The following is a 14312-nucleotide window of genomic DNA, read 5'->3' as shown; positions in this document are numbered from 1 at the left end:
CTCCCCGCCCCCAGTGACACAATAGCAGCTCCCTCCAAGATGGCGGCGGCGACGGCGGACCCGGGAGCTGGGAACCCGCAGGCTGGAGACTCCTCCGGCGGGGGCGCTGGGAGTGGGCTGCCGTCCCCGGGGGAGCAGGAGCTGAACCGGCGTCTGCAGCGCCTGTACCCCGCGGTCAACCAGCAGGAGACGCCGCTGCCGCGCTCCTGGAGCCCCAAGGACAAGTACAACTACATCGGCCTCTCCCAGGGCAACCTCCGCGTCCACTACAAAGGTATCGGCCTGTTTTTCCCGCGGAGGGAAAAGGCCAGAGTATCTGCAGGAAGGCTGTGGGGCCTGGTCCCTGCCCTATCACATCCTTTCTCCGGCCCGAGTACTCTGGGTTAGGCCTTAGCTCCTGCGGGGTTTCCAGGGTGGTGGGGCTGACCAGGCCGAGGATCGACTGCCTAGGTCTCTCTGCCCTGAGACATCCGATGTCAAGAGAACCGCAACAGGTGTCCAAACCCAGTGCTGGGCTGGACTTTCCACCCAAGGGTGTCCTGCTTGTCCTGCGATAGCTCCAACTCCAGCTGAGCCCTTCTCTACTGCTTAGTTTCGAGAGTGTCTGAAGAAAGGGGTGGGTACATCCCCTCCATAAGCTGGAGGCCCATGAGCTTGCTCGCCTGCCTGACATCCCAGACTGGGCTTGGAGTTCTGTGTGAAAGTGTTGGGGGGTCTTCCAGGGCTGCCTTCGCCTCCCCTGGTATCCCAGGTGGGCTGCCTGTATTCTGGAGAGACTGCCAGCAACCCTGGGGAATCTCTGACATTCACCCACGTTGCCTGTACCCTCATTTTGTTTGTATGGGCTACAGTGTCTCAGACAGGGCTGCTATTCTCAGGAGGAAGTGAGCCAAAGGTGGGAAGTTTATGTATTTACTCAGTTGTTGTCTGATTATTCCTTGGACTATGTAAAGACTTCCTCTGGCTGTGGAGGGGTGAAGTTGCCATGGAGCAGAGAAGAATAAAGCTTCCATTTGCATTTCCTTCTGTTGAAATTTCTTCCTTGCCCTCTCCTATTAGGTCATGGCAAAAATCACAAAGATGCAGCCTCAGTGCGCGCCACCCACCCCATACCTGCTGCTTGTGGCATTTATTACTTTGAAGTGAAGATTGTCAGCAAAGGAAGAGATGGGTAAGCTCCTTGTTACCGCCTTTTTTTCTCCCAACATGGAGCTGTTCTCTGTGGTCAGATTTCAAGGTCTCTAGGCTGCCACTTGTAAGTCATGTGAGCTGCTGAGCTGTGTGAGTCTGGGCTGCATAGTTGACTGGTGGGCTGCCTTTGTTACCTGACTGTGGGCATGGCCTGGTGTAAGCAGCAACTCTTGATGGCAAGTAGGTGCACTGGGGATAGAGGAGGGGACTTCTCTTTAGTGATGATGTAATGAGATACCTCATAGCTCAGGGAAACAAGAATACAAGTTTACATTAACAATTCAGCATCCAGAATGGGGTTTCCCCCACTATCGGGTGGTGTTTGTGACTTCCCTCCTTTCACACTCTTGCTGCATTCAAGGTTCCTTTTTATGGCGTTTAGTCATGTAGGGGCTCCACTAGGCTTCAAAGGGTTAGTAGAGTCTTCGCAGCATTCATCAAAGCTGTAGCAGCCGCTGGCCTGTCATCTCAGGGTAAACAGCATGCACATGGTTAGAATCAGGTGACCTTGCTGCTCATAAACTTGTTTTTCAGTCCAGGGACTTGAACACCAGTTGGACCAGCTTTAGGAGGTCCTCATTAAAGCCAACATTAGGGAGGCTCTCCATTTTAGGGTGATCTAAGCAGACACAGGAAGTCAGAGGGGAGATTTTTCATTTTTCTTCTTCCTTCTTCTCCCAGTCTCCCTTTTTTCCAGTGATTGTGACAAAGCAGGTGTTTAAGTTATGAAATAATATGATTGCAACTGCCTTGGAAATGCTTTCCTCATCAGACTTTAAGTCTGGTGTGGGATGTTTGCCAACCCCACTAGTGACCTTGGTGCTAACCCTGAGTGTGTCTTCTTGAGCATTTATAATATTTCCTCTCTTCTAGGGACTGTCCCCCTTGCAAAATACCCAGCCAAGGGGCCATGCTGGGGGTAAGACTGCCAGAGTCAGAGCTTTGCCTGCTTCCTTACTGACATTGTAATATCCCTGCCTGGGAGGGCTGTGTGGTCGTAGGTAAATTGTGGGGCTTCAGTCTCCTCTTTTGTACTGAGGGGAGCTAGACAAGCATCTTAAGCTGCCTTTAACCCTGGAATTCTGTGATTTTGAAATTCTGATCATGGCAAGATGTTGCATCTTTCATTTTTATCCCCATCTAGTATATTTACAGATAGGAAACTTATTGGAGGACTTTAAAACTTCTGTTTTCCCTTTCCAGTCTAATAAAAGCACATATATTTAATATGCTCCAAGTAGTGTGAATGAGAATAGTCTCTTAAAACAAAACAAACACTGCAGAAATAGTTACAGTATAGACCGAAATGTTGGTGCTGGTGTCTCATATTGCCAGAAAAACTGAGGGGCATTTCTTAAACTTGTAGGGAGGAAAATGGATTGTTTTCTCTATAGTCTTTATCATGGATAACAGCTGAGCTAGTGAGATTAGAACAACTTTTCAGAAGGAGAGTGTTTAAACATAGAGACCTGGATTCTTTCAGCTGCCTTTTAACATTTCAGTTGTAAGTGGATCTTGCTGGAAAAGGCCCTGTCTTGTTAGATTCCCTTACTGTAGCTGTTACCTGCAAACCTAGAGAAAGTTGGGCATCTTCTCCTAGCTTCTGTTCCCAGCATTTTTATGTGTGGTAAATATAGGCCTTAAGCTGACCTGGAAACCTGTTTTAAAAAGGTCCCAGGTCATATATGCCTGTGGTGGCCTGCTTTAGTTGACTGCTGTCAGATGGCAAGTATATGAATGTCTCCTCATGGCCTCTTTATGGAATCCCTGAAAACCTCATGGCCAGGATGTAGCCCGATATTGGTATTGGCCAGGTGTGGTTTTGAGGAGGCCAAGGGCAGATATAAGGCAGACAGTGATCAGCTTGTTTCCTGTTTCCCATCCATGTTGGAGCTGTGTTTCTGACCCTACTTTGTCCCATGACCCAAGTGTTAACCGGTTGTGTAGCTTTCTTGTATTATCTAGTATGATTCTCAGAGCATCTCTGGAAAAGCAGCTGGAGCAGATTATGAGATACCTGTTTTGTGGCTGAGCCCTGAGCCCCTAGGTTGTTTGGTGACCTGCCCTGGCGCAGGGCTTGGGGTGTGTGATGGAGTAGCCTAACTTGTCAGACGTCCTCGCCTAATCCCAGATATGTGTGTCCATGCTGCTGCTACCTTTCCCCATTGCATTCCTTCCCTGGGTAGAGTGAAGGAATGTCCAGTTGGATTCTTAGGGATCACTGTGTCCTTAGGGGACAGAGGAATGTGGCATGCTCTGGACTGGGCTTGATTGACTTACCATCCGATTAAATCTGTAAACTTGTTTTTTAGTAGAATTGAAGGGCCCTACTGCCAGCCCTCCTTTGTATAAGGTGTTTATGAACCCAGTTGTCAGTGTCATTGTTTTCCAGAAAGGCCCTTGTTCTGATGATGTCTTTTGTAGAAGAACACGCTAAGCTAGTCTAAATAGAAAAGTTTCATTTCAAGGGTCCATAGTGTATTTATTCATACCTACTGTGTGTCAGGCACATGCTAGGTGCAGAGAGAACAAAGGTAAAGCCTGCACCGGCCAGCCATATCCTAAGAGATCTGTGGCCTAATTAGTAGAGAGTGGACTAAGAGTCTCTCTGTAAGAGGAGGCAGAGCATGGGCATGGTTTTGAGGAATGAGTAGGAGTTTCCCAGCAGATGAGACCTGTTGGACCTAAAAGGAGTCTGACTCGTAACTTGATGTCAGGATGCTGGGCTTTCTGGGCACTCCCCAAATATAAGAGAGGGCTGGAGAAGGAGGGGCTATGTTTGAGCTAAGAGGTTGGCATAGACTGATGGGCTTCAGCTGCATTTTGCTGAGTCACCATAGCTGGGAACCCCAGGAATAGGTCTGGTGGGGCGAGGAGACATCAGAGCCCTGTCAGAGTGGTGCCAGGAGATAAGGGCCATCCAGGTTGATCTTGCTAGGAAGCCAAAGAGTCCCTGAAGCTGAGCGTCCCTGGGGGAAATGACTTGCTCAGGCAGAGTTCGTGGACCCTGGGTGGCCCTGGCTCTTAGTGATGACACATGGAGGGTGTGGCTGGCCAGGCTGACAGATGCTCCAGTGTGACCCTCAAAATAGACTGTAACATCATCCCAGCAGCGGCGGCCTCCTAACATGTGATGGGTGGCTCTACCCAAGAACAGCAAGCCTGGGCTAGAGCACTGGATGGAGTTGGTGGGGGAGAGGCTCTCCTTTGCAGCTGATGCCCAGGCCCTGAGGGAGGGCTTTGGTCACAGCCAACCTGCCTTTGCTTGTACCTGCAGCTGACTTCCTTTGGCCAGGCAGCAGTGCACTCACCCATTTATTCTGTACACCATAGTGAGGCACCCATTGTTTTGTCCCAGTCCCAGGACTGAGCCCCAGGAGCACAGGCACAAGGCCTATCTAGAGAGGAGGCAGATATGCCTGTGCACACGACCTCACAGGGTGGTGTATAAAGGGCCAGTCCATGGTGTACCATACTCAGAGGTGGCCCAGAGGTTGGACTTCCTCCTGTACCTTAGAATTTGAGGAAAGCTTCATAGAAGAGGTGACAATGCTGAATCTGGAAGGTTGAAGTGGAGGGTTCAATGTGAACAAAGAAGCCGATGCTCCAGGTATAAGCAACAGTGCACTAAAAGACGTGGCACACAGAGCATGAGGTAGGCAGGGGCCAGATTGGAAATACTTTGCAGACTGTGACCAAGGAGCATGGGCTTTATCCTGAAGTAGTAGTATATGAGGACTTTGGATCTGCCCACACTTGTGAGGGTGGATAGGGGAGAAGAGATTCCGCTGGTCTGATTCGACCAGGCCCCTGTGGCTGAGAGCCCTGTCCAATGTGGGCCCGTGGCTGTAGGTCCTTGACTCCGGGCATGGTTTTTCCACAGCACTTGTCTTTTCCTTCTCTTGGCTGGCCTTTCTCTTGTGTGGCAAAATGCAAAGGTGGGGTGTTGAAGACTGGTAGCCAGAGAGATTTCTCATAGGTGAAAGGACTCTGCATGTGCTGGTGTTCTGTGGTGTTTTGGTTTTGCCAATTCCCATCTGAAAGACAACACTGACCCATGTTTTATGCCCAAGTGTCTCCCTCTCGTGGCTCAGAATCACCCAAAGTGATTTTCCTTGGAGACCCGGAGAGCCACTCACTCAATTAAGATCTCGCCTGCTGCGTTCTGGTCTGGAGAGCCACTTGAACACAGGCCCACCAGCCTAGAGATAGCCTGTGACTAACCCCTCACCCTGGGTCCCCCTACTTCAGTTGTATTGTAGAGTGCTGTTGAGAAGGCTGGCACTCATCTATCTGGCACTGACCTGGGGAGGGCCTTCTCCTGCCTGCCCTAAGAAGTAGGTGCTGTCCTTGCCCAAGGCCATACAGATGGCGGTTGTGCCCTGTTCTCCCTGACTGTCCCCTGGGGCTGACGGCCTCATGGGCAGAAGCTGAGCTTTTGGCAGCATCTCTCCCTAAATAACACATTGAACTGTTTTTGGAGGCGTGGAATATTGGGGCTCTGAAGCATCTTGGAGTGTTGTATTGCTCACCTGTGTTGGAGGTTAAAGCCCAGGTCTACCTGGGCATGCTGATATGTAGCTCTGGCATGGGTTGAGAGGACTGGAGTTCACATGGTGTCCATTTTTCTGGTAGGATCTGTTCCTGTGCTGAGTACATCTGGGCTTCCTTGGGACCTCCCTGCTCACTGTGTGTCACCACCCAGGCTCCAACTGCGAGCTAAGAGTGGGGAGTATGGCTTCTTTTTTTTTTTTTTTAATAATTGGGGACTTCCTTGATCAAGGATCAGCCCCTAGAGAAATTCTTGAAATTCACTTCCCATCTCCTCACCACATGCCCCACTCCTGGCCCCATTGTTTTTTGTTCTCTGGAATATTTGGTCTTTTCCCTAGATGGATCACCACATAAGGGAGATTCCCTGTTAGAGGGGAAGTAGGAGCTCATCAGGCTGAAACACAGGAGGGTGGGTGCAGCAAGCACAGTGTAGCATCATATTCTGGGGCCATCAGGAAGGAATCAAGGGTCTCTGTGATTGGAGAGAAGGGAGTCATCCCTGGGAGAGTTATGAATAACACCATGTCTAAATTCATGGATGTCCCTCTGCCTATCCAGAAATTCTATTCAATATCCACGTAAAATGTCTTTGTAGCTCCAGGATCCTTGGCATTGTTTTGTTGTAATCTAAATGTGAAGTTGTGGTTCTATTGCTAGAAATAAGTCTGGAGGACTTTGCAGTGAAACAGAGCCCAGCCTGCCTGTCATGGAGGGGCCAGAAAAAGATGCTCTGGACTGTGTGGGGAAGTGAGAGAGGGGCTGGGTAAGTCTTTTGCACCCCTCTTATACTCTCTTACTTCCCTACCTGTTAGACCTTAGAGCTGGCCTGAGATCCCAGGGAAGTTTACTGTAGGTTATCAACAGCAAGTGTCAAGGCTCAGATACCCTCCCTGACCCCTCAGCGTCTGTGGCAAACATTGCTGATTGATAACAGCACTCATTCTTGTTGAGACAGAGCCCCAGAAGTTTTCTCAGTGCACAATGCACCAGGTAGCTGCTATGTTTTGGTCAGAGTTTTCATCATGAGACAAAACCTACTGGCCCTCAGGGAGGAGGCAGTTGGAAGATGAGAAGAGGTGGAGAGAGGAGAAGGGCAGTTGTGCCCAAATGGTGTGAGGGCTCAGCTTGTCACTTCTAGAGGACATTGCCACGGTAGTGCTGAACCAAAAGGAAAGAAGCAGAGGAAATGGTTTGCTGAGTAGAACTGGTTATCACCTGGTTTACAAAGCCATGTGTCTGAAATTGGCATGGGCTATCTGTTTTGGGTTTTTTTTCATTTTTTATATCTGTTTTAATAACAACCGCTGTTCCAGAAGTTTATCAGTAGTTATATTTGCTGCTGCTTTTTTTTAACCGAAATTTATTTTTGTTTTACCTATAATTTTTTTTAACCATAAAAAATACATAGGATATTTCAACTCCTAACACAGTATACATTTTAAAAATACACAGCAGAGGGGCTGACCCTGTGGCTGAGTGGTTAAGTTCGCGCACTCCGCTGCAGGCAGCCCAGTGTTTTGTTGGTTTGAATCCTGGGCGCGGACATGGCACTGCTCATCAAACCACGCTGAGGCAGCGTCCCACATGCCACAACTAGAGGGACCCACAACGAAGAATATACAACTACGTACCAGGGGGCTTTGGGCAGAAAAAGGAAAAAAATAAAATCTTTAAAAAAAAATGCACAGCAGAAGGGATAGAGAGATGTGGTTTTGAACCATGCAGGTTAGTGCCATTATGTGTGTTGTCTCACTTGAGGCCAGTGCAGAAAACAAACCATTCCATATATTTTAAGCAGAAAGGGGTTTCGTGCGTGGAATTTGATGCTTTTAAAACTGTTGGGACTTAAGGTTTCCATGTGATGATGGGCTAGGTTGCTTGAATAAGACCCTCTGCTGAAAATAATGAAAGATGATAAATTACAAACCAGCAAACTCAAGGCCCATTTCTGGATGAACACCTGTAACTAGAGAGTTAATGTCTGAGTACCAGTGGGCATTTGCCATGTCCACACTCAGCTATGCACCAGCTCTGTAATTACACAGGACCAGTGAGGTAGAGATGAGGGCCCAGAGCCTAGTGGATGTGGGGTCTAGTAGGAACCCTCCTCTCACATTAGGCTCAGGCGCCAACTGGCTACACCCTCTGGTCAAGGGCAGTGGAAAAGTCAAGTACTTTGATTCTGTCTTCCCTTTAGGGAAGGAGCCAGAACTTAGAGTGTATGAGTAACCTGTCTAGGGCCACCCATGGGAACTGTTCTGCACCTTTCTGTTTTGAGGGTGCTGGTGGCAGTGGATGTGTGAGGGTGTCCTGATCCACCTTCAGGACCGCCTGCCTGCCTGCATGCGCATCCTGACTCAAAGCCCCTTTGCCTTCAGGCCTGTTCTTCTTTGGATGGTGCTGGGGCTGGGTTCATTCATCACTGTAATGCCCCTCCTCTCAGTGGGAGGCCTGCAGAGATTTGGGCTCAGTGGGTGACTGGGTGGCTTCTTGGCATAGGGGCAGGATGAGAGTGTGGCTGCTGGAGGAGCAGCTTACATGCAGTAGCCAGTGTCACGATGATTGTGGCTTTAAGCAGGCCTGTCAGACTATGAAATAAAATCCCCAGCACCAAATATTAGCCCTCATTTTAGACCTAAATGTCAGTTGGTGTTTTTCCTGAAATGTCTCCCAGGGACAATTTTGTAACCATGGTCCCAGAGATCTCTCCTGTTGTGGAGGTTGTTGATTTCTTTATCTGGGGCAGGTTTGAGAGGAACAAGATTGCCAGCCTGATGAGCTGTGGCTAAGGTGTTAGATGTCAAGTTGAAACTGTCAGGTGAGATTCCAGTAGCTCCTTGGGAGTCTGGGATGGGGGCAGGGGCAATGGTGACTGGCCTTTTCAGCAGAGAATTGACAGCATAGCTGGTATCTTCCCACAGCCCCTAAAAGCCACTAGCCATGAGGCTGAGGAGCTTGTCTCTTGTCTTTTCTCTCCTCTCTGTCACGTCCTACCAAACTTCTGTGTCTAGAGACATCTAGTTGATGGAGCTTAAATTAAAAATGTTCAAGTCCTATAGTCATTGATTTGTATATCTTATGCAGCATTTCTTAAAATTGCCTATGAGCTTGCCAGCTTCCTTCTAAGAAGAAATTGATAGAAAGTAAAAATAACTAGATTTGTGTTCTTCACTCTTGTCATCTTCTGTGTGCTTTCAGCAAGGGACTTCTTTCTTCTGGTTGTGACATGAGAATACTCTGATACTTTCCACTGCGCTCTGTGCCAAGTCGTACTTGTCTCATCCAGGAAAGCTAGATGAGGATTATGCCAGCATGCAGAGCCATAGGATTGTTCTTGGTGACTTTTTGTATGTGTGTGTGTATGGTGAAATATATATAACATAAAATATGCCATCTTAACCATTTTTAAGTGTACAACTTATTGGTATTAATTATATTCACAGTGTTGTGCAACCAACACCACTATCTATTTCCAGAACTTTTCCATCACCCTAAACAGACACTCTGTACCTATTAAGCAGTAACTCCCCATTTCCCCTTCCTCCAAGCCCCTAGTAACCTCTAATCTACTTTCTGTCTCTGAATCTGCCTAGATAATTCATATAAGTGGAATTGTACAATATTTGTCCTTTTATTTTGGCTTATTTCACTTAGCATAATGTTTCAAGGTTTATCTATGTTGTGGCTTGTATCAGAACTTCATTCCTTTTTATGGCTGTGTGTATATACCACATTTTGTTTATCCATTCATCTGTTGGTGGACACTTGGGTTTTTTCTATCTTTTGGCTCTTGTGAATAATGGTGCAGTGAACATTGGCATACAAGTGTCTGTTTGCATCCCTCTTTCATTTCTTTTGGGTGTACACTTAAAAGTGGAATTTCTGGATCGTTCTCTGTTTAACTTTTTGTGGAACCACCAAACTGTTTTCCACAGCGCCTGTACCGTTTTACATCCCCACCAGCAATGTGTGAAGGTTCCAGTTTCTCCACATTCTCACCAACAACTTATTTTCTTTCTTTTTTTATTTATAGCTATCCTAGATGTGTAGTAGTGTCTCATTGTGGTTTTTTTTTTACTTTTTTTTTTTTTAGGAAGATTGGCCCTGAGCTAACTGCTGCCAATCCTCCTCTTTTTGTTGAGGAAGACTGGCCCTGAGCTAACATCCATGCCCATCTTCCTCTACTTTATGTGTGGAATGCCTACCACAGCATGGCGTGCCAAGTGGTGCCATGTCTGCACCCGGGATCCAAACCGGCGAACCCCGGGCCGCTGAAGTGGAACATGTGAACTTAACCAGTGTGCCACCGGGCCGGCCCCTCATTGTGGTCAGTTCCTAACGACTAGCGATGTTGAGCATTTTTTCGTGTACTTATTGGCTATTCATATATCTTCTTTGGAGAAATGTCTGTTCAAGTCTTTTGCCTAGTTTATAATTGGGTTATTTTGTCTTTTTGTTGTTGAGTTGTAGGAATTCTTTATATATTGTGGATATTAAGCCCTTATCAGATATATGATTTGCAAATATTTTCTCCCATTCTGTAGGTTGTCTTTTTACTTTCTTGATAATGTCCTTCGATGCATAAAAGTTTTAATTTTGATGAAGTCCAATTTATCTATTTTTTTCTTTTGTTGCTCATGCTTTCAGTGTCATATCTAAGAATCCATTGCCAAATCCAATGAGGCTTTCCCCCTATGTTTTCTTCTACGAATTTTATGGTTTTGGCTCTTATATTTATATCATTTATCCATTTTGAGTTAATTTTTATGTATGGTATGAAATAGAGGTCCAACTTCATTCTTTTGCATGTGGAAATCCAGTTGTCCCAGCACCAATGTCGAAGAGACTATTCTTTTCCCTGTTGAATGGACTTGGCACTCTTGTTAAAAGTAATTCAGGGGGCCAGTCCCGTGGCTGAGTGGTTAAGTTCACGTGCTCCCCTTCAGAGGCCCAGGGTTTCACCGGTTTGGATCCTGGGCATGGACATGGTACCGTTCATCAGGTCATGTTGAGGCGGCATTCCATTTAGCACAACCAGAGGCACAACTAGAATATACAACTAGGTACCGGGGGCTTTGGGGAGGAGAAGAAGAAGAAAAAAAAAAAAGATTGGCAACAGATGTTAGCTCAGGTGCAATCTTTAAAACAAAAAAATTTAGCTGTAGATATAAGGGTTTATTTATGGACTTTGAGTTTGTTCCAATGGTCTATGTCTACCTTATGCCAGTGCCACACTGTTTTGATGACTGTAGGTTTGTGTGTGTGTGTGAGGAAGAGTTGCCCTGAGATAACATCTGTTGCCAATCTTCTTTCTTTTTGCTTGAGGAAGATTAGCCCTGAGCTACCATCTGTGCCAGTCTTCCTCTACATTATGTGTGGGATGCCTCCACAACATGGCTGATGAATGGAGTAGGTCCGCACCTGGGATCCGAACATGTGAACCTGGGCCACCGAAGCAGAGCATGGGGAACTTTAACCACTTGGCCGCCGGCCTGCCCCCTTGATTACTGTAGTTTTATAGTAAGTTCTGAAATTAGAAAGTATGAATCCTTCAACTTTGTTCTTTTTTCAAGATTCTTTTAGCTACTTAGGGTCCCTTGTAAGTCCATTGATTTTGAGGATTGGCTTTTCCATTTCTGCAAAAAAAGGCTATTAGAATTTTGGTAGGGATTGCATTGAATCTTTAGATCAATTTGGAGAGTATTAATAATACTTTCCTTCTTAAATGATGTTAAGTCTTCCAATCCATGAACATAGATGTCTTTCCATTTATTTATGTCTTCTTTAATTTCTTTTAGTAATTTTTTATAGTTTTTAGTGTACAAGTCTTTTGCCTCCTTGGTTAAATTTATTCCTAAGGATTTTATCCTTTTTGGTGCTATAGTAAATGGAATTATTTTCTTAATTTTCATTTTAGGTTGTTCATCGTTAACGTATGCAAACATAAGTGCTTTGGGGGCTGGCCCAGTGGCACAGTGGTTACATGCGCATGTTCCGCTTTGGCGGCCTGGGGTTTCCCAGTTCGGATCCTGGGTGCGGACATGGCACCACATGGCACACCATGCTGTGGTAGGTGTCCCACATATAAAGTAGAGGAAGATGAGCCTGGATGTTAGCTCAGGGTCAGCCTTCCTCAGCAAAAAGAGGAGGATTGGTGGCAGATGTTAGCTCAGGGCTAATCTTCCTCAAAAAAAAAAAAAAAAGTGCTTTGTATGTGTTGATCTTGTATCCTGCAACTTTGCTGAATTTGTCTATTAGCTCTAGTAAGCTTTCTGTATATGGTTTGGAATTTTCTATATATAGGATTGTGACATCTGCAAAAAGAGATTGTTTTACTTATTCCTTTCTAATTTGGGTGCCTTTTGTTTCTTTTTCTTGTCTAATTGCTCTGGCTAGAAGTCTCAGTACATGTTGAGTAACAGTAGTGAAAGGTGGGCATCCTTGTCTTGTCCTTGATCTTAGGAGACAAGCTTTTAGTCTTTCACCATTAAGTATGTTAGCTGTGAGTTTTTCATAAATGCCCTTTATCATGTTGAGGAAGTTCCCTTTTTTTTTTTTAAAGATTTTGTTTTTTATTTTTATCCTTTTTCTCCCCAAAGCCCCCCAGTACATAGTTGTATAGTCTTCATTGTGGGTCCTTCTAGTTGTGGCATGTGGGACGCTGCCTCAGCATGGCTTGATGAGCGGTGCCATGTCTGCGCCCAGGATTTGAACCAGTGAAACACTGGGCTGCCACAACAGAGCGTGTGAACTTAACCACTCGGCCGTGGGGCCGACCCCAGGAAGTTCCCTTTTATTCCTAGTTTTCTCAGTGTTTTTCTCATGAAGAGGTGTTGGATTTTGTCAGATGCTTTTTCTGCATCAATTGAGTTGATCATGTGGGTTTTTTCCCTTCATCCTATTAATGTGTGATGTGGTTTATTATATTGATTGATTTTCTGTGTTGAACTGCCCTTACCTTCCTGGGATAACTCTCACTTGGTATCATGGTAGATAATCCTTTTAATACATTGTTGGATTTGGTTTGCTACAATTTTGTTGAGGATTTTTGCACCCATATTTATGAGGGTTATTGGTCTGTAATTTTCATTTCTCTTGATGTCTTCTTGCTGGTTTTGATTGCTGTTCCAGGGTCTGCCCCATCTTAGGTTTGGATCTGGATACAACATATTTACACCAGTATACAGACATTATTCTGTCGAGAATTGCAGTCTCTAGGTCAGAGCTGGGAAGGAGCTTAGGAGCCCTTTAGTCCAATTTCTCCTCTTCTGATAGGGAACCTGAGATGTGGGTTGAAATAAAAAACCCACAGTCCTGAATTAGGCTGGAGTATCTGAGACCAGGCTTCAGAGTCTGGGGTGTTGTCTCTGGAGCCCTGCTGCAAAGTGTTCCTGTCACTTTAAAACTCTTCAGGTGTTTCCCATCAGGAGGCAGGAAGGGAATGTCAGACTTGTTGCCAAAGAAGTTCCCTGTGTCAGTGTTCCAAGCTGTCTCTCAGGATCAGGTAGGAGATTAGAGCAAATGAGTGGCCTCCTCTCCCAAGGCCTTGTATACCTCTGGAGGGTGTAAGAGTCCAGAGGCCTGCATTTCTAAGGTCCTGTCCTCTATTCACCGTCAGGCCTGCCTGGGTCACAGAAGAAACTCTAGGGGCCGGCCTGGTGGCGCAGCGGTTAATTTCGCACATTCTGCTTCTCGGTGGCCTGGAGTTCACTGGTTCGGATTCCGGGTGCAGACATGGCACCACTTGGCAAAAGCCACGCTGTGGTAGGCATCCCACGTGTAAAGTAGAGGAAGATGTGCATGGATGTTAGCTCAGGGCCAGTCTTCCTCAGCAAAAAAGGGGGATTGGCAGTAGTTAGCTCAGGGCTAATCTTGCTCAAAACAAAAAAAAAGGAAACTAATCAGTTGGAGCTGTACCGAGCCTGTGTCTTCACAGCATGGTCTCCTGAGTGTGTACTCTGGGTTGTGCTTGAGATGCACCAGGTGTCATGTAAGCCAGAACTCCAGATCCTCTGCTCAGCAGGGATTTAAAAAAAAAAAAATTTTTATTGAGGTTATGGTAGTTTACAACATTGTGAAATTACAGTTGTACATTATTATTTGTCAGTCATCTTATAGGTGCGTCCCTTCACCCTTTGTGCCCTGCCCCCACCCACCTTCCCCCGTTAACCACTAATCTGTTCTCTTTGTCTGTGTGTTTATCTTCCACATATGAGTGGAATCATACAGAGTTTGTCTTTCTCTGGCTTATTTCGCTTAACATAATACCCTCAAGGTCCATTCATGTTGTTGTGAATGTGACGATTCTATCATTTGTTATGGCTGAGTAGTATGCCATTGTATATATATACCACATCTTCTTTATCCAGTCATCAGTCAGTGGGTACTTAGCTTTCTTCCATGTCTTGGCTATTGTGAATAATGCTGCTCAACAGGTATTTTGACCATTTCCTGCTGTTTCTGAAGATGTGCTCTTCTGATGTAGACTCTTCCCTCCTGTCAAGGCTCAGGGAACAGGGTGTACTGAGAAGCTGACCATGAAGGCCAAGTCTCCCAGTGTGTCCTTC

General features: G+C 46.1%; 1 protein-coding gene across 1 annotated transcript in view; it reads left to right on the top strand.

The window, feature by feature from the left end:
• Positions 1-5: 5 nt before the first annotated feature.
• Positions 6-14312, top strand: part of RANBP10 (RAN binding protein 10) — a 65948-nt gene continuing 51641 nt past the window's right edge. The window contains exons 1-2 of the mRNA XM_014827688.2: positions 6-274; positions 1060-1171. Of these exons, the coding sequence (XP_014683174.2) occupies positions 40-274; positions 1060-1171 (347 nt within the window). The 5' untranslated portion in view covers positions 6-39. The remainder of the gene's footprint in view (positions 275-1059; positions 1172-14312) is intronic.

The sequence above is a fragment of the Equus asinus genome, chromosome 28, assembly GCF_041296235.1.
Source record: "Equus asinus isolate D_3611 breed Donkey chromosome 28, EquAss-T2T_v2, whole genome shotgun sequence".
NCBI lineage: Eukaryota > Metazoa > Chordata > Mammalia > Perissodactyla > Equidae > Equus > Equus asinus.
Note: the sequence above shows the minus strand (reverse complement) of the source record. Positions and strands in the feature narration are given on the sequence as shown.